The sequence below is a fragment of the Barbus barbus genome (genome assembly GCF_936440315.1).
Source record: "Barbus barbus genome assembly, chromosome: 4".
NCBI lineage: Eukaryota > Metazoa > Chordata > Actinopteri > Cypriniformes > Cyprinidae > Barbus > Barbus barbus.
In genome coordinates this window covers 20809272-20828879 of record NC_136732.1, presented here as the reverse complement: position 1 = coordinate 20828879, position 19608 = coordinate 20809272, and the positions used below count along the sequence as shown (strand labels likewise).

Here is a 19608-nt window from a genome sequence, read left to right as displayed (position 1 = left end):
GAGTGCCTGAAGACTAACAGCACTCTAAAAGTACTGTTGTGCTTCAGAGGACTTCAGCACATCAGACAAACAATGCCATAAGACAGTCTACTTAGGTCTTATTTTGTTTGCAGAGGCAGGCTGCTTCCTCCTTTTTTATTTATGGGCTTTTTGCCTTTTATTAAATAATACAGTATAGAGAGAGGGAAATTATTTGGAAACGAGAAGGGGAAAGGAGAGCAGAACATGATGCAGGTCAGACTTGATCCTGTGCCCCAGCTCGAGTTCCAATGTGTTCTTTCTTTCTTTCTTTCTTTCTTTCTTTCTTTCTTTCTTTCTTTCTTTCTTTCTTTCTTTCTTTCTTTCTTTCTTTCTTTCTTTTTCTTTATTTCCTTCCTTCCTTCCTTCCTTCCTTCCTTCCATCCATCCATCCATCCATCCGGGAAAGAAGTCTTTTATGTTCTCCAAGGCTGCATTTATTTGATTGATTATTGAAAACAATAATATCATGCATTTTTAAATTTTTCCAGGATTCTTTAATAAATAAAATATTCAAAGGAACTGCATATATTTAAAATAGAAATCTTACAACATTTTCAAACTTTTGAAGAATAACAAAATAAAAATAAAGCAAAACGTTTTAACAATCATTAATCATATTATTGTCCCTGATCTGTATGACCTTCATATTTGTGCGAAAACATGCATGGATATAAATGGCCACCTGACAGATAAATCCATTGTAAAAATGGAAAAAAGCAACACTTGTGAGCGTTTATTTCTGACAGACTCAGCTGAGCTAAAGTAGATACATTTGGGAACATTTCTTAGCAAATATTGATGTATGAGACAACTTGTAATCACTTCAATGAATTAATTGGCATATCATGAAAATAATTTGATTATAATCTTGAATTGATTGACAGCTCTAATTGTCTCCTACACAATGGATCATGATGCACTTTGTGTATGGGTACATGGAAAAAACGACACAGTGGTCTGATGTCTGTTATCATGGATGGGAGCCATATGGAAAAGTCTGATTTTTATGGTGTGGGTCTACACGGTTATCCCGTTACTAATGGATGCCTGTAACTCTCGTCACTCATGCAGAGTAGGAAAGCTGGGGTGTTATCATTCATGGGCAGCAGTGCAACCTCTCTCAGTACCTGGATGAGTGCTCATTGCTGTTTCTTTTTGGCAATAAAATCTATCACATCCAATCTGTCATATTAATCAGTTCTGCTTAACTGAACCATATCAGCTAGATTTTCTGGATAGAAATGATAACATTTGCCTCTATTGTACCCAGGTGTGACTTACTGTGCTTTTTTCAGATGGAAATAATTTTTCAATTGCATCTTGGTAAAATACTAAATGACTAATCAGCGTACTCGTGCAGTCTCTAGCTCTCTATAGCAGGAGCCAAACGTGGCTTCAACTCGTTTTTGTAATTGCCTCACCAATCACAGGATATCGAGGGCTATTGTGAGGAAATTGTATGCCTGTAGCCCGAAGCACTCGAAAGCAACATAAACAGATGCAAGTTCTGAAAGTACCTTCATGCATATTCCACTGAATGGCAGGGTTCTAGAGCCATCCAGGCCGTGTGAGTGATAAAATGGGAAAATAAAATTCTCTTCCACTCTCCCCTCAGGACCGAAGGAGGTGTTGGGCAGGAGGTGTGTCGCCTTCCTCTGCAATTTCTTGTTAAAATGATGTTGCGAGGGAAAACAAGCTAATTTACGAGCTGATATACAGGCTGGTTTCATGGAGCAATTATCAGCTTTATGGTGATATTCCAAAGATCCATAAAGCTTCTCCTCTGGTTGATTTCATCACGCTCAGCATGTCCAAGAGGCACATAAACATAGCTTTAGATCTAAGTGCAGCAGGCTGGCAGGATGGGTAGTGATGCACTGTGCTGCCTCGCTGTTGGACGTAGAATGGCCTTCTGGGGATCGCAGGAGGGGAGAACAGAAAAGGTTTTTTTGATCAAGACCAGCTGTCAGTTCTCTCTTAAACGGTTTCATTGAAGTGAACAGTTCTCGGGGAAGCGGAAGGGGCTTCGCTTGAAGCGGGGAGAACATGTTCTTGTCTTAATTACTCACACCTCTCTCCATGCAACTTAGAAACGGACTGTTCTACAGCTGTCTTAGCACAACATCAGTCAGCCGGGTGAGAGCGCAAAGGAAACTGGAGGCTGACAACTGTCTGGGGAACTGTCGTAGGTGTTTCATCCTGTCAAGTCTCTTGGCATTGTTCTCAGAAAGCCTTTCTATTCACCCCATAAAAAAAGAAAAACAATTCCCTGTGCGTTTTGGGCCTCTTCATATCATACCAAAAGCACATCTAAATGCGCTCTAGCGCTTGTAGTGAGATTGAGTGTTGAAGTTTGGCGGCATTGACTTTTGCACTTTTTACTTTGATTTGTAAATAAAACGACTCCATTAACGGAGTACATTTTATAAGAAAATACTATTAGATATACTACTAATTCATGTTTAATTCAGTGTGTTACTTCTTGTTGTTTCTTAGTCAATTTTACAAATAATTACAATCTATTTCTGAGTGAAAATTGTTTCACCACTTTTTTTCTCTCAGTGTTGTCTGTTAAATGTTTATGATTCCTGGGCCCTGAAAGTTCAGCCTGGTCTCACTGTTTATATTTATCATCTGCAGGTACAAACTTCCCTTTAACCCTATGCCCAAATAATTTGTTACAGTAAACCATTATATTGATCATTTATTTCAAAAATGGCAAAAAGCAACACATATTCATAGATGAAATAAGCATTCGTAAACATTTGTATGTCTCTAAATGGTTACATGTACCATAGATACTGCCAATACATCCATATCACACAAATTAATGTAAAATAATGCTCATGATATCATGTTGGGATGTTAAAACATGAAAATTCTATCATTTATTCACTCTCCTGTCATTCCAAACCTGATAACTTTCTCTCTGCTAAACTCAAAATAAGATATTTTGAAGAACATTTCACCTGTTTTTGTCTATAGTTGTTTGTTTATAGTTGTCTGCTTTTGTGTTCCATAGAATAAGAAAAAAACAACATGACGGTAAAGATGACAATTTTCATTTTGAAGTGAACTAACCCTTTTTCAGTGTTAAAATACTATCTCAGACTAATGTAGACATGACTATAAATAAACCATTCGTAGGTTGATCCCACCAAAAATCTAAACACTGTGTCTCTTTGGTTTTAACAAAACATTGCTCTGTTTGTTTGAACATACAGACACAGCAACACTGGCTCAACCAATGTTATGAATTTGAGGCGGGCTATCGGTTTGCCCTACCAGTGGTAAACTGGGAAACTGACTTTTTGTGAAACTAACTTTTTTATTGATCCAGAAATTACACGTGACCAATATAATCTTTTCATCACTTCACTGACTCACATATATATTATGAAGATACACTATATGCTGGATTGGTTTGTTGTTGCCAGATATTGCTTGAATACCTTCTCTATAATTACAGCAAAGTTTGATGTCTTGGAGCGATTCGTCGTTGCACTCATTGACTTGTTTTTGGGAAAGTCTTGCTCTTGTTATTGACTTCTTCTTGAATCTCTGCCATGAGCCCCTCCCACATCCTGTTCTCCTGAAACAATCAGGCAATTCTGCCATTACATCCACTTGATAAACAACCGAGGTACATGCAGAGCTGTTGTGGGAAACATTGTGCGTGGAAGTATTCAGAGTTATAAAAGGGCACACACAATGCAGGGTTATATCTCTGTGGGGAGGCTACTCATGCTGCTGTGAATGTAATTTTTGTATGAATTACTTATACTATCATAGACAAATCATAGGTTCTACCACAAGTACATTTACTGAAGCATACAATACCCACCACATATGGACAGCTTCTAAAACATAAATAATTTATGTATGAACAACAGTTACAAATGTGTTTGGATCCTTATTTATAAATATTGCCATAATGGCATTCATATTTTAACTTTATGAGGCATTTTTGATTATATGGCATTTCAAGAGACATCAGTAATGATATTAATAATTAATGCTTTAAATACTATAGAGAGAGAATTTTAAAATATTTCATTATATTTGAAGAAAATGGTTTATGTCTATTGTCCAGGAATGCTCTAATTTATTCATTTATTTCCATAACGTTATCAGAGAGTAATATGCTGGACAAAATTAAGATTAATTACAATGCTAATTATTGAAAATAGAAATAGGTATAATTAGTCAAAATTGATGTCAGTTTTGATGTTTAATTACAAAACTTGTGTTGGATTTTATTTTATTTTTTATTTTTTTAATGCAAGTCTTGTTAGTGTAATTCAAATTTTAATTTAGCATCTTTGTACATAATAACAGTATAGAGAATTTAACTAACAATAAACAAACTTCAGTTAAAAATGTGACCAATGTGGTCAATAAAATGTCTATACCTAAAGGTGAGACCTCTCTGCAAGTTTTTCACATCTGCCTTGGAGACAGAGAGTGGCTTAGAAGATGCATTTGGAGGCAAAACTGAGAAATACCAGCATAAAATAGTGCCTCTGGATCATGCTTCTAAGATCTTTCTCTGTCTTGTAGATCTCAGCAAGTGGCAATTAGAATGCTTTTAACTTCAAAGCACAAAGAGGCAATATAGTTTTGCGCTCTGAAAGCAACATTCCCTCAAAAATGATGTTCATTAAACTGCTATTCCTTCTACTTAACTGTGCTCACCTGATATTTGACTGTAAAATGAAAAAAAAAAAAAGTCAAGAAATAAGCAACTTACACAAATTGAAATTCACAACCATAAATGCACCATGCATTTTTTCTTCTTAAACTGAAAAATTCAGTCCACATGAAATGATCCACGGAGCTACGAAGCAATTTATCTCATTTAACTTTAGTTGTCCTAAGCATGTTTATCCAAGCGTTATGCAAGCACGGCAAGGCCTATAGACAAATAGCTCCGGTATATTATGCGATTTGTGCGAGTAGGTAAACAGCAGATGGCGAGGGAAGCCTTTTCAGCCCCTCGCACTGTATTTACCTGCCCACCTGAATGACCCGTGTCATGCTGCACTCTTCATGCAGGCAAAAGCAATTGTTAACCATTTGTATCTGTTTTTCACCGTTCCAGCTGAGCGCGAGGCCAGCCGAGTCATCCGCGGCGCGTAGGAAAATTAGCTTGTTTATCAGCATTCTGTTTTCTTTTCCACCTCTCCCTCCCTCTGACATTTTAAATGTACACCATCCATGACTGATTCGCTCACAATCAAAATGAGTTCGACCTCAATCACAAATGAAGGTATCATGCCTCCGTAATCTCCATATTTTTGCAATTACACATATAATGAGTTGCATCGAGCTTGATGAGGACAATGGCCGGTTATGTGCTCGTCTTAAATGAAGAAGGTTACCTTGAGCATCAGTCATCTGTCCTGTTGACAGACGTTTCGTCCGGAGAAGCGTAACATGTTGTTATTAAACATCGAGGCCTGCTGCTCGTTGCGCCTGTACTTTAGATGTGATTTACATAGGTGAATCCACGGTGATTCATTATGGGTTTTTTTCCCATTTTGGTCGCTCTCAGCAATTTTTTTTTTTTTATTCAATTCAACTTGTGAGCAAACAAACCCTCGTCCTGGGCATCTTGTGTCCTCCATCGTGGACTTTAAATAGCAACTCCTGAAGACCTTGAGAGGGCAAAAAATCTTTAGTCATTCATTACCGCACTGAGGAAGTGTAGAACATTGATGGAATGTAATGAAAACTAATACTCTTTCTAGTCACTGTGCTATCTACAGATGTGTTTTATATCCCATTACTGCTCTAGAAGTGGCCACAGCTCTATACCATGTTGAGAAAAGCATAATCCATTGGGAAATTACCCATCAGAAGTGCAATACTGTTACAGAAATAAAATTACAGAGGCATTTGTGAGTGAGTGTGTGCTGAGGGGCATGGAGGATATATGTACTCCAATGGATGTGTTCCACAAGGAGAATTCGAATGCGGCCCGGAGAGATGCTCATTTAAAATGTGTCCAGCTTGCAATGATTGATTGGCTTGTGCTATCGCCATATTTGTGCGGTAGCGACAGCTGTCACATCGGAAGACATTCTGAATGTATATATTGAAAGAGACAACACTACAATCAGCAATATTGCTTCATAAACTATTTTATAAGTAATACTATTTTTTACAAATGTAATCAGTCGTTATTATAATTGTTAGATATTTATACACAAAATGGAATAGGAAAAAAAGATGGTAACACTTTACTTGAATCCTTTACATACATATTTATAATGTAAATAATTAAAAGGACAGGTAACCGATAAATGGAAATTACTGAAAAGTTACTCTCAGGTCAGAGAGAAAATTATCTACATATTGGATGGCCTGAGTAAATGAGTTCTCATTTTTGGGTGAACATTCCTTTTTAATTATATCTTGTAATGCACCTTATAATGCATTGTATGATCTCATGAATAAATGTAACCAAAGTTATAATACATTATAATACATAGAAAACATGATGCATTAAAACATATATGACAAACTACTGTGACATGATAAATATCAATTATTTATGAAAAGATATAATACATTACAATGTGCATTATGAATACCTTTATAATGCATTACAAAAAAAGGTAGTGTTAATAATTTAAGAAAATATGCAATATATATTATAAATAAATAAATGAGCAACAGGGCCAGTCTTACACTTTTTAGACAAAATCAACATATAAATGTTGATTACAAATAGGCCTGTAGTTGTCTCTGCATATTAAACTGCGTTAGAAAGAAAAATAGAAAGTATCTAAAAACAAAAAATAAAAATCAGCCTAAATAAATCTCTCACACACACACATACACACATGTTGTGTTTCCATGTTTTACTGGGACATTCCATAGGCGTGCTATTTTTTCTATTGTCCAAACTATTCTTTCTATCGCCCTATCCTAACCCTACACCTAAACCTTTTCTGCATTTTTTGATTTTCCAAATGATTTAAAAGCTTGTTTCGTCATGGGGGCCAAAACATTTCACCACAAGGACAATAATTTTGGATATTGTCATCTTTGTGGGGACATTTTGTCTCCATAACGTAGGGTATACCTGACACACACGCACACACACAGCAAAAGGCAGTGTTAAATAATTCATTATTAAATATTTTGTAACCTGCGAACTGAGGTGCAGTTCAGTTTAATACAATTTGATGGACAATGCTTATATTTCAGTTCCACAATCCCTCAGCATCTATATAATAAATGAAGCCCATGCAAGGTGCTACTGTGAATGAAACAGCACATGCAGTATCCAATCTATTGTGAGTATGTGTGCTGCCTCTGCACATTACTGTGCACTTTGAACCTTCAGCTGTGTTGGCAACCTCTTTTTTGATACCAGTAGGTTTTGCGACATCAATGCAGGATGAAAGAATATAATTTCTAAAACAAATATCAGATATAAGTTCCAGATATGAGTATCTACAGTCCCTTCCACAAAAATGTTTGTTCCCCCTCCCCTACAAGCACACTGACATATGGTCAATAATATACGATTATAGGTTATCAGATTGTAGTGCAAAAAAATTACAGAATTTTCAAAACCTTTAAATATTTCATGTTGGTTAAATAAGATGATATAGCCAAGTCATTCTGGTGATGATGAACTGACATTGTACCGAATGTAACAAAGCTGCTGATTGTCTGTCATATGATGTTTACAGTGTGGAACCTCCTTTATCAAAGGTTATTGCTGTTTTCATCAGTAATGCCCCAGAGTAATGTGATTTTTTTTATATCATAGCAGTAAATCCATCCCATCAGCTATGAGGTTAAGTGTTCTACCTGTTGAATTGCTAGATATTATAGTGTTAGCAGAATAAGCCTGAATAACTTCAACCCATTGCTTGCTGTTGCGTACGGTAAATGTAATAATAAGGAGCAGTTGGTGGCAATTTGAGTGGAAATAAGAGTCTTTACAGAGAGGTTTAAGGGAATGAGAAAGAGTAAGAATGATTTTTATTTTTTAACACCTTTTCTTTATTTACCTAGACTTGACAAAAATATTTGTGATTGCACAAAGTGAGTGCTGTTGTTCAATGTGAAGCTATGGAAAGTTTTTAAAGGAATAATTCACCCAAAAACTGCTAGAAATCCAAGATGTGGGTGATTTTGGTTCTTTTTCAGAACAGATCGCGGGACCCAACGCAACAGAGCGCGGCGCAGGACAACACTTCATAGGCGAGCACGGGTGCGGGCGCGGGTGGGTAGAGACTCCAGGATGCGGGAGAACTCATACTCATGTGTGTACTCGCACACACTAGGCAATCTTAACCCAAACCCCTTTTCATTTGACTAGTGTGATCGCTACATGCCAAATAATAAATAATAAACCACAAAGTTAACAAAACGATGCACTCCACTGTGCTGAGCAAGAGCGCTTCTCTGCTATCTTCACGTGCTATCGGAACCTTAAGGTTCCTATTTCCCACTTATGAAGTCGTAAGTGCTGCTGCAGCCCACCCCAAATGCTCTCATCGGTTGAGATGCGTGATGACCAGTAGCGTGTTCAGGCACCACGCAACCCACGTAATTAAATAACTTATAAAATAATTTGAAAACTTTCTGTGAGGCGTAATTTTACAAACAGCATGAGTTCTCCGCAAGCTCTTTGTCTTTCCCTCTCAAAATGCGCAAATGGCTTCATCTCACCACATCGGGTCTGCACTATAAACAACCTGCACACTGCATGATAGACACAGGAATTGTCAATGTTTACGTGCATCACCACTAAAGTTTATAATTTACATTTCTTTAAGTCAGTATTTAAACTATTTAGCACTTGTGCACACTCCAGTGTGCACTCTCAATAATTGCCCCATTGTAAAAACAAAATTACATAGAATGATCAAACATTTAATTACATATTTTTTGAGGAAAAAAGTCTAAATATTCCCCCCTCCACCACTCAAATAAAAAAACAAAAAATCCTCCCTTCCACAAGAGTCATCTAAGAGGGGAATTCACCCCATTTTCAAAAATGAAACTCAGAGCCTGAATGAATGTCTGTAAAAATCATGATTGGAGAATCACTATAAATAAGTCTACATGTTAAAAAGAAGCCTTTTTTATCATGTAGATAAAAACAGAGATAAAAAAGTCCCTCTAAAACAGAGGGACACTCTCTGTTAGGAGAAATCACGTCCGCTCCCTGAGAAAATCAATATTTAAATTTTCTTTAATAAAAATAGCTAGAGACGCCAGAATTCTCTATTACATTCTATTGTGCTCCTATGCACACAATGTTCAAATATGTTGTGCTATGGTATGCTGAGGAAATCTCTCTCTCTCTCTCTCTCTCTCTCTCTCTCTCTTTGAAGGGCCTTTTTATTTAAAAAATATGCTTCATGTGCCTTTTTCTGTTTGCTTGGAGGCATTTGTATACTACAGTAATAAAATAACTTGAAATTTTCAACATCTTTTTACATTTAATTTTGCACCAAATTATAGAGAGTAGTATGGATAACTGTATTGATAAGTATCTTATCAGTATCGATAAAATGTAAACGATACCCATCCCTACCCCAGAATCGATCTCAAAATCCACAGAGGGGGGCCCCTCCGGGAACAAAACACTAAACACGCCCCTGGTGATGACACCCATCCCAAGTCAGTACTGATCAACACCCCACCCCTCCTGTGACCCATGGTTTGTCTGTATGTGTATTCAGAACCAGTGAGCAATGGACTTTCATAATAATAAAAAACTGGGTTAATACACAATAAAATAATTGTCGGCGTTAATCAATAACGCAATATTAACAAGTTAACTTGCCCAGCCCTAATCAAAAGTAATATAATCTACAAAACACTTTGCTTGTTTGGATTCTCATTTTGAAGGCACCCATTCACTGCAGAGGATCCATTGGTGAGCAAGTGATGTAATGCCATTTTCGTCCAATATCAAATCTTCCATTTTTGGCTAAAATTTTAGAAGGCGTTGTTGCTTCTTAATTACACAATCATTTGTCGGTTAACAACCGTTTTGAGACATACCAGTCTGGGTTTCGGAAACTGCACAGTACTGTGACAGCCTTGGCCAAAGTTACTATTGACTTGTTATTAGCATCTGACGCTGGATCAGTGTCAAGTGCTGCTTTTGATACCGTCGACCACACGGTATTACTTAGTCGACTTGAATCGGTCTTTGGGGTGACGGAGACTGCTCTGGATTGGTTCAGATCCTATTTAATTGATCGTAGTCATTTTGTTTTTATGGATGGTCACAAATCAGAGGTCGGTCCTGTTAGTTCTGGTGTCCCTCAGGGCTCATTACTTGGTCCCTTGCTTTTTAGCATTTATATTTTTCCTCTTGGATAATTGTTAAGATCTCTCAAACTTAACTACCATTTTTACGCTGTCGATACGCAGATTTACATCCACTCTAATCCGGGACAAGATGTGAATATTTCCCATCTCTCACACTGTCTCTCTGAGATTAAGTTGTGGATGTCTGAACATTTTTTGTGTTTGAATAGTTCCAAAACAGAAGTTATGCTTCTCGGCTCTCCCCATAAATTGCGTAATGGAGGATCTTTAGCTTTGTCTGTTGATGGTGTTGCTCTAGAGTTACAAAGTAAATTAAAAACTCTGGACGTTATCTTTGATCCAGTTTATTATTTGAGCCTTTTGTGCTGAACACTGTTAAAACTATGTACTTTCATCTCAGAAATATTGCATGGATACGATCTGTGCTGTCTTTCTCTGTTGCTGAAAGGTTAATCAATTATTTTGTTTTTTCTCGTCTAGACTATTGTAATGCCCTTCTTATTGGAGTCTCAAAATCTTGTATTAACAAACTTCAACATCTACAAAATTCAGCAGCCAGAATTCTGTCTGGGGCTAGGGTTGTTGATCATATAACTCCTGTTTTGGAATTGTTGCACTGGCTCCCGGTTAGATTCCGTATTGATTTTAAAGTTCTCATGTTAACATACAAGGCACTGCACGGTCTGGTTCCTCAGAATTTGGCTGAGCTTTTAATTCCCTATACACCTAGTCGCAATTTGCGATCTTCTCAGAGTGGTCTTTTAGTCGTCCCTAAAACACGGCTGCGTTCTGGGGGTGTATGGGCATTTTCATCTTACGCCCCCAAACTGTGGAATTCTCTCCTGGCTAACATTAGGGAAGCAAATTCATTGGGCATTTTTAAATCTCGTCTTAAAACTTTTTATTTTCATCTTGCTTTTAACTGATTGTTATTTTGTATTTTGTATTACCTTGGATTGCTGTGTTTGCTTGTGTTGTAAAGCACTTTGAGAAAGTACTCTTTTAAAGGTGCTAAATAAATAAAGTTTATTATTATTATTATTATTGCTGAATTTCTCCAAATCTGATCTGATGAAGACATTTTCATTTGGGGGTGAACTTTTCCATTTTTTGTTTAATGTGTATGTAGTTGTGCAAGTGTGTGCAAGCAGGTATGTAAACTCAGAATTTTTGGTTTCTGGCAGGTTTAACAAAGACCTTTTATTTATTTTCTGCTCCAGTAAAAGCTAGAAAAGGTCAAACACAATAAAAAAGCAAACATTTCAAGAATTACATAAATAGTGCAGAACATTTTGACAGGCTTCAGCTAAAGTTAAAGACCTGCTCTTTAACCATTGTGCCCTAAAGTAAGACCTTCAGCCTGTAACACATTAATTCAGCCGAAATCGCTTAACTAAAGTTTATATTTGGCTTTGGGTGATTGAGTCCATGTAGCCACAGAAAGGATTGTATTACCACCACTGTATGTATTTAAAACCAGTTGTTTTGTCTCTCTTCAAAAGCTTTTGCATTTTTACCACTATTTTTCCAGCATTTTAAGTCAGTGTTTTTCCTGTGTTGTGGACTACTAACTTTACATTTTTTAAATAATGTAGCTTTTAGTCTAATAAGAAGCTATGTAACTCAACATTAGTGAAGTTCAAGTCTCTGTTTATATATATATATATATATATATATATATATATATATATATATATATATATATATATATATATATACACATATATACAGTGGTGTGAAAAAGTGTTGGCCCCCTTCCTGATTTTTTATTTGATTGCATGTTTGTCACACTTTAATGTTTTAGATCATCAAACAAATTTAAATATTCATCTCAGTTTTGCCAGAAAACATCTTGATTATCCCCAAGACTTTTGGGAAAATACTCTGTGGATTGACGAGACAAAAGTTGAACTTTTTGGAAGGTGTGTGTCCCATTACATCTGGCGTAAAAGTAACACAGAATTTCAGAAAAAGAACATCATACCAGCAGTAAAATATGGTGGTGGTAGTGTGATGGTCTGGGGCTGTTTTGCTGCTTCAGGACCTGGAAGACTTGCTGTGATAAATGGAACCATGAATTCAGCTGTCTATCAAAAAATCCTTAAGGACAATGTCCGGCCATCTGTTCGTGACCTCAAGCTGAAGCGAACTTGGGTTCTGCAGCAGGACAATGATCCAAAACACACCAGCAAATCCACATCTGAATGGCTGAAGAAAAACAAAATGAAGACTTTGGAGTGGCCTAGTCAAAGTCCTGACCTGAATCCTATTGAGATGCTGTGGCATGACCTTAAAAAGGCGATTCATGCTCGAAAACCCTCCAATGTGGCTGAATTACAACAATTCTGCCAAGATGAGTGGGCCAAAATTCCTCCACAGCGCTGTAACAGACTCATTGCAAGTTATCGCAAACGCTTGATTGCAGTTGTTGCTGCTAAGGGTGGCCCAACCAGTTATTAGGTTTAGGGGTCAAGCATTTTTTCACACAGGGCCATGTGGGTTTGGATTTTGTTTTCCCTTTATAATAAAAAAACTTCATTAAAAAAACTGCATGATGTGTTTACTTGTGTTATCTTTGATTAATATTAAAATTTGTTTGATGATCTGAAACATTGAAGTGTGACAAACATACAAAAAAAAAAAAAAAAAAAAATCAGGAAGGGGGCCAACACTTCTTCACACCACTGTATATGTATATATATATATATATATATATATATATATATATATATATATATATATATATATATATATATATATTGAACTACTATATATTGGAATTTTTAGTGTAAGTACCTCTTAAATTTTAATTAATGCTGTCACCGTAATCTAGATTAATTTATTCAAAAAGCCTCGTTTTTAAGATGGGGAAATACTGTTAAATCATAAAATATCTAATTACATTATAAATTATGTTATCTGATTACATTATCAGGTCTATATTTTAGAAATGTATAAATATCTTCTCCTTAAATAGCCCCTTAATGAAATAGATTCCCCAAGACATATACATTTATTTATATATAAATAAACACATTTATTTATGTTATTTATTTAATTAATTAATTAATAATATATATGATATGATATGATAAGCTCATTTTAGTGAATGTTATGTAAAATTTAAATTTAATGTCTGTGATTTGTATTTCATTTATTTATTGTGTGTGCGTGCTGATGAGTCCCATAGTGTCTCAATTACGTAGAACTGAAGGCAAATTAATTATGTAGTCCTAAATTTAGGTCAAATTCTTGTTGTGAGATTTAATGAGGGATCATACTGAATAGATCAGTATGAATAGATCATAGAGCAGAGAGCTTGCTAAATATTCATTTGTTTTGCCCTCCTGGGGCATGGATCACATTGCAATATAAGCCCAAAACAGAGATAAATATTTATTTAATTTCCTTCACTTGTGAATGACTCTTTCCTGGCACACACTGATTCATCTCCCAGTTTGATCTTGATGATAAAAAGTTGAACACAATACTTCATACAGTGACAAACATCTGACTGTAATCACTCAAAGCACATACATCTCTTATCACAGAAAATGCCATAATTAAGATGTTGTTCTTCCAGTGAGGCATCTGAACTAAATCAGAACAAGAAGAGGAGGAAGGTCATAGGATGCATAGAATTTTTAAACTGTAAAAAGGATGTGATAATGTTTTTATTTTATGTATGTACACTACTTTGACATCAGATGTCTAGATTTTAAATGTATACATATTTTAACAATGCTGCAGCAACATATGTTGTTGTTTTATGTTCTTGTTAGCAGATTCCTTTGCAATGTTTTATAGGCAAACATCACTAGCACATCTAGCCTGGTACATATGTCATAAAATATGTCAGAATGTATTCAAATCAAAGTGCAATAACAAATATCAAAAATCAAATTAATAACATAATAAATTCCGAGTCATACTCCAGTTTTACATTTTTGCATTTCTTCATAATAACAATAGTATATTTATAAACATAATCTTGTTTATAAAAATAACTATTCTGAATTCAATTTACATCATAGATTATATGATTCATTTTAATCTGAATAACTAATTAGCCTATAAGTGACTTGCATCAAAATATTATGACATTACTTTTTTTAAAGTTTTTTTAAATAATTTTTGAGAAAAGTGTTTTAAAACACTTAAACTTGTAAGAGATTTGCATTTGAGTCCATTTGTATTTTTTAATGTATAATAAATAAATTAATTAATTAAAAGTTTTGAGGTAAAAAAAAAAAAATGTCTGATACTTACAGAAGATGACACAAGATCACAAGATTTTTATTTTTATTTTTTGCATTTATTGTTTAGGTGTGATAATCTAGAATATTATACCTCAAGGCTACCTAACTGCAACCAACATTAAATCTGCAACACATAAAAAAAATTAAAAAAATTATAAAAAAGCCTTTTTACTTGCTGGGTACAGAGTGTAACACCCTGAGTAAATGTATGATAAAACAATACCCCAGGCTCAGCAGTATTAATGATATGCAGTGAACTTGTTATTAAAGTTCCAAAACAGTGCCAGGAGTAACACAGATGGAGTCAATTAAGCAACGAGCGCTCGTACGCGTACGCGTTTCATCTTTGGGCTTTTATCTCTTGTATGTTACTCCGTGTAATTAGCTGTACGCTTGTACTTGCAACATTATGTCCAGTGATAATAACTGTTATTTTCACGTGTGATTTCAAATAATTTACCACTTACTAGTTGAATCAATTTTGCATGTACTGTGTTCTTGGGTATTGCTTTTAATAATGAAGATAGTGCGTCGTGTTAACTGCTTCACACTAATTTGCTTCTCTTGCTTCTGGTGTTTGCAGGGAGCTGATGCCGTCTACTCTGGAGGGACAGATCACAATGGAGAAGACACCCAGCTACTTCGTGACAAACAGCGCCCCGAAGCGAATCCACTCGATGGCGAGAGACATTAAGCTAATCATAGTCGTCCGCAACCCAGTGACCAGAGCCATTTCGGATTATACTCAGACGCTCTCCAAGAGGCCCGAGATTCCCACTTTCGAAGTGCTGGCCTTCAAGAACCGAACGCTGGGCTTGATCGATGCATCATGGAGTGCCCTGCGAATAGGGATCTACGCGCTTCACTTGGAGAGCTGGATGCAGTATTTCCCGCTCTCGCAGATGCACTTTGTCAGCGGAGAGCAGCTTATCGTCGATCCAGCCGGCGAGATGGCAAAGGTGCAGGATTTCCTGGGACTCAAGCGTATAGTTACTGACAAACATTTCTATTTTAATAAAACCAAGGGATTCCCTTGCTTGAAGAAGCCAGAGGACAGCAGTACCCCACGGTGCCTTGGCAAGTCCAAGGGCAGAACTCACCCCAAAATAGACCCCGATGTAATTCGCAGACTGCACAAATTCTACAAGCCCTTTAACATGATGTTCTACCAAATGACAGGGCAAAACTTTCAGTGGGAACTGGAGGAGGACGGCAACTCGCCTGGCTTTCGGGACTAAACCGCTGCTGCTCTCCGCACCACCAGTCTTCTCACAGCCGAATGCCCCTCATCGTTCGTTCCCTCGATCCGTGCTTCAACACGCCAATCGATCATTGCTGTCTTTGTAAAAGTGTGTGTACCCATAGCGAGAGTGCTAATCTACTCTGTCAACCCCCAATACCAATGGTGTTTATGATGGCAAACATGGTTATTGTACATATTATCCCGATCATAAATATATTTATATTTGTCAAGAGAAGAGGATTTTATTCATTTTCTTCAGAAAGAGAATCATGTCTTCTATGATGATGCATGCGATGAGTTAAGTGTCCTTACCCACCATCACCCTGAGGGTTTTCTTTTTAAATCTCTCTCTTTTTCTCGCACACCAGCAGTGAGTGCAGTACAATTGAGTCTGATAACCGAGGTTATTTGTGGATTCGGAAGACTAGAAACAACTACAATCAAATGCAGATCTTATCAATACAGTAATCTTCTAAAATGAGAATGTTTCAGCTATTTCTGCCCAATTTTATGCATACTGTTTTGTTTTGTGGCTAATAAAAATTCAGATAGTTGGGTCCAAAAGCTTACACTCCTATATGCATTTTTTAAATTATATCATGTATTTAATATTATAGTATGCAATATATTATCAGAACGACAGTTGTACTGCATATATTAAATTTTTTTCAAATCTTAAAACATTTATTTCCAGGCATTGGGCTTTTGGACCTTACCTCTTTTATAAATTAGCTTGAAGAAATGCACTACATGCAGTACTTTCTTTTAATTCTTCAATTTGATTAAATGTTCACTTACACTACTGTTCAAAAGTTTGGGGTAGGTAAGATTTTTTACAACCTGGTCTCATGGCATGGGTACACATTTTAGCGAGACCGTTTTTACATACCTTACTGCACGTTTCACCGCAATTTCAAAGAGAAATATCCACTGAGTGGCGCTAAAACATGGGTTCAATACGTAAACCCTGGCATGTTTTTTATTACGTTGATATAGGTACGTATTGCTGTGTTTTTATTACGCTGCTTCAGGTACGTATTGCGGCGGTTCAGAATTCAAATATCCGGAGACTGTCACTAAAAATGAATGCTGTATAAATATTGGAAATATTCCCTACACCAAACCCAACCCTAAACCTACTCGATAGTGATGACAAATGCAAAACTGATATAAAAACGCATTTGTTGATGCAGCCATGCTATTTGAACTTCCTAATATGCAGATTTGAACTGTTTTGTTGAACCGTGCACTGGATTCGAACCGGAGCTCCTCACCTCACCGTCTCCGTACTCCGTGAACTACCGAACAAACCTACTATATATGAAAACCCATAGATATGAAGCTGGATATGTGTGATGACAACGTTCAAAAGCATCAGGTTTCAAATTTCCCAGCATATTAATATTGTTTTGAAGTCATAACATGATATTATTCAAGTAATTGAGCGAAAATTAACTGTAAATTTGTGTGAAGAGGAATAAAAGGCATCGGAGTTTTACTGCCTCTCATTTCTTTTGGAAACTGCAGTGATATGTACTTATTGGTACATATTTCGCGTCTCTCTAAAAGGTGCGCCCAGGTACATTTATGCCATGAGACCAGGTAGATTTTTGATTTATTTGTAAAAACCGTAATATCGTGAAATATTATTACAATATAAAATAACTGTTATATTTGCGTATATTTTCAAATGTAATTTATTCCTCTGATGGCAAAGCTGAATTTTCAGCATCGTTACTCCAGTCTTCGGTGTCACATAATCCTTCAGAAATCATTCTAATATGCTGATTTGACGCTCAAAAACAAAAAAACATTTCTTATTATTATAAATGTTGAAAATTGAGCTGCTTAATATTTTTGTATAAACCATGACACATTTTTTTCAGGATTCTTTGATCAATAAAAAGCATTTATTTGAAATATAAATGTTCTGTGACATTATAAAAGTCTTTACTATTGCTTTTGATCAGTTTAATGTATATTGTCGAACAAAATAGCATTAGTATTAAAAAGCATTCATTTCTTGGGGGGAAAAAAAGAATCTTACTAACTCTATACTTTTGAATGTTTGTGTACTGTACATAGTAATAAAACCTACCCGATCTCATGAATGTGTGTATAAATAGTAGGCCAAATAAAAACGAAAACCTGTGGTATAGATACACAAAAATGGACTTTGGCATGTATATGCTACGCAATGGGTAGGGTAAGGGTTGTGGGGTAGATGCGTATCATATGTACGTGAAAACTGCGTATCATATGCACGCCAACAAATTTCATATCATATGAATGCGAAAATTGCGTATTATATGCAAGCCAAACACGCGCTTGTCATATATACACCAAAGTCCATTTTTTCGTATCAATACCACGAGTTTTCATTTTTATTTTGCCGTGCTATTTATAGGCATTTTCATGAGACCGGGCTGAATAAAACAGACTTTTAGACATCTGCCATGCAATTACCACGATTTTTACTATTAATATGGTAATTATTAATTACCATAGTATATACAGTACAGTATCAAAGTAATATAAAGTATGTATAACTTCACAGTACCAGAACTGCAGAATTATTTTCATTGTGTGAATGTGGATTGAAGGAATGTCAGGTCTAAATGATATGTGATATGGTATGTGAGTGATTTAGCAGTATATAGTATGTTTTATATAATTTCTGACACTGTGCAACATTGTGTGTCATTAATCACAACCTCAAGAGTGATGCCGTCTCTTATGTGAGTTGATCACAGCCAATAAAACTGTCATTATCACACTCACGGCTTATTTCAGAAGAATCCAAAGTGTTGCACATATGCTCCATTCCTGGCTTTAACCCTCCACATTTAAAAAAAAAAAAAAGCAGTCGCTGGCATAGTGATACAGCAACATGATAATGAGTGTAGTAGCAATGCTAGGAGGGAGAGCAGCAGGGAGTTACCAAACATCTGCTGTAACAAAGTCCTCTGTCATTATAGACAAATGCATCATTAAAAGACATGCCTGTGAAAATGAACAAGGAAGTGAGATTTTTCAGTGTCCAACTTACCTGATTGATACATTTCAGGTTCAAGTTAAAGAACCACTATATGGAAATGATATTTCTGGGATTACTGCATTGATCTTGAGGCTAAATGCTTTATTTTTTACCAAAATGTCATGTTGTTTTCGTAAATACACTCTGTTAGCTGACGATATAGTGGATTTTGTTATATACTTGTGCACTTGATTTGGAGAGCCAAATGTTTTTCAGTATTAACCTGACAATGTGTAAGTCTAAGCCATTCATAACCCAAAGCAATGTTTCTCAATTGCCTTCATCTCAGAAGGTGTTGCATAGCAAGCAGTGATTAAATGAGACAGCCCATTGGATAATTTTAAGAAAACATTAATTACATTTGTGCTATGACATTTAAAGTAAACCCCCAGGATACAAAAACTGAGATAAAGCAAATCTCACAAGCCTCACATTTAGAATGTATTATTTTCTGTTGTTAATTGATTACAACCATTCAGGCCAGAATGAACTTAAATCACTTTTCAGAGTTTACTTATTCCACAGAATTCTTCGGTAAAAAAGCAGAAACTTGGTTTACATGAATCTGGCTTGTTTGATAAGAAAATAACAGGGTGTCAATGTCCATTCAACATTGCTTTCGCATTCGCATGCTTTTCAAATTCCCCCTCGATTCATTCTGTCTGCCGTGTCTGTGAACTATATAACAACTTTGACAATCAATGCAGCCAATAAATCAATAAACACGGTCTTAATAC

At 35.9% G+C, this 19608-nt stretch overlaps 1 protein-coding gene across 1 annotated transcript in view; it reads left to right on the top strand.

Moving 5' to 3' along the window:
• LOC306868912 (heparan sulfate glucosamine 3-O-sulfotransferase 4-like) overlaps positions 1-15829 on the top strand; it is a gene marked incomplete at its 3' end in the record, with an annotated part of 118148 nt that extends 102319 nt beyond the window's left edge. Inside the window, exon 2 of the mRNA XM_079415384.1 lies at positions 15175-15829. Within this exon, the coding sequence (XP_079271510.1) occupies positions 15175-15829 (655 nt within the window). The remainder of the gene's footprint in view (positions 1-15174) is intronic.
• Positions 15830-19608: the final 3779 nt, after the last annotated feature.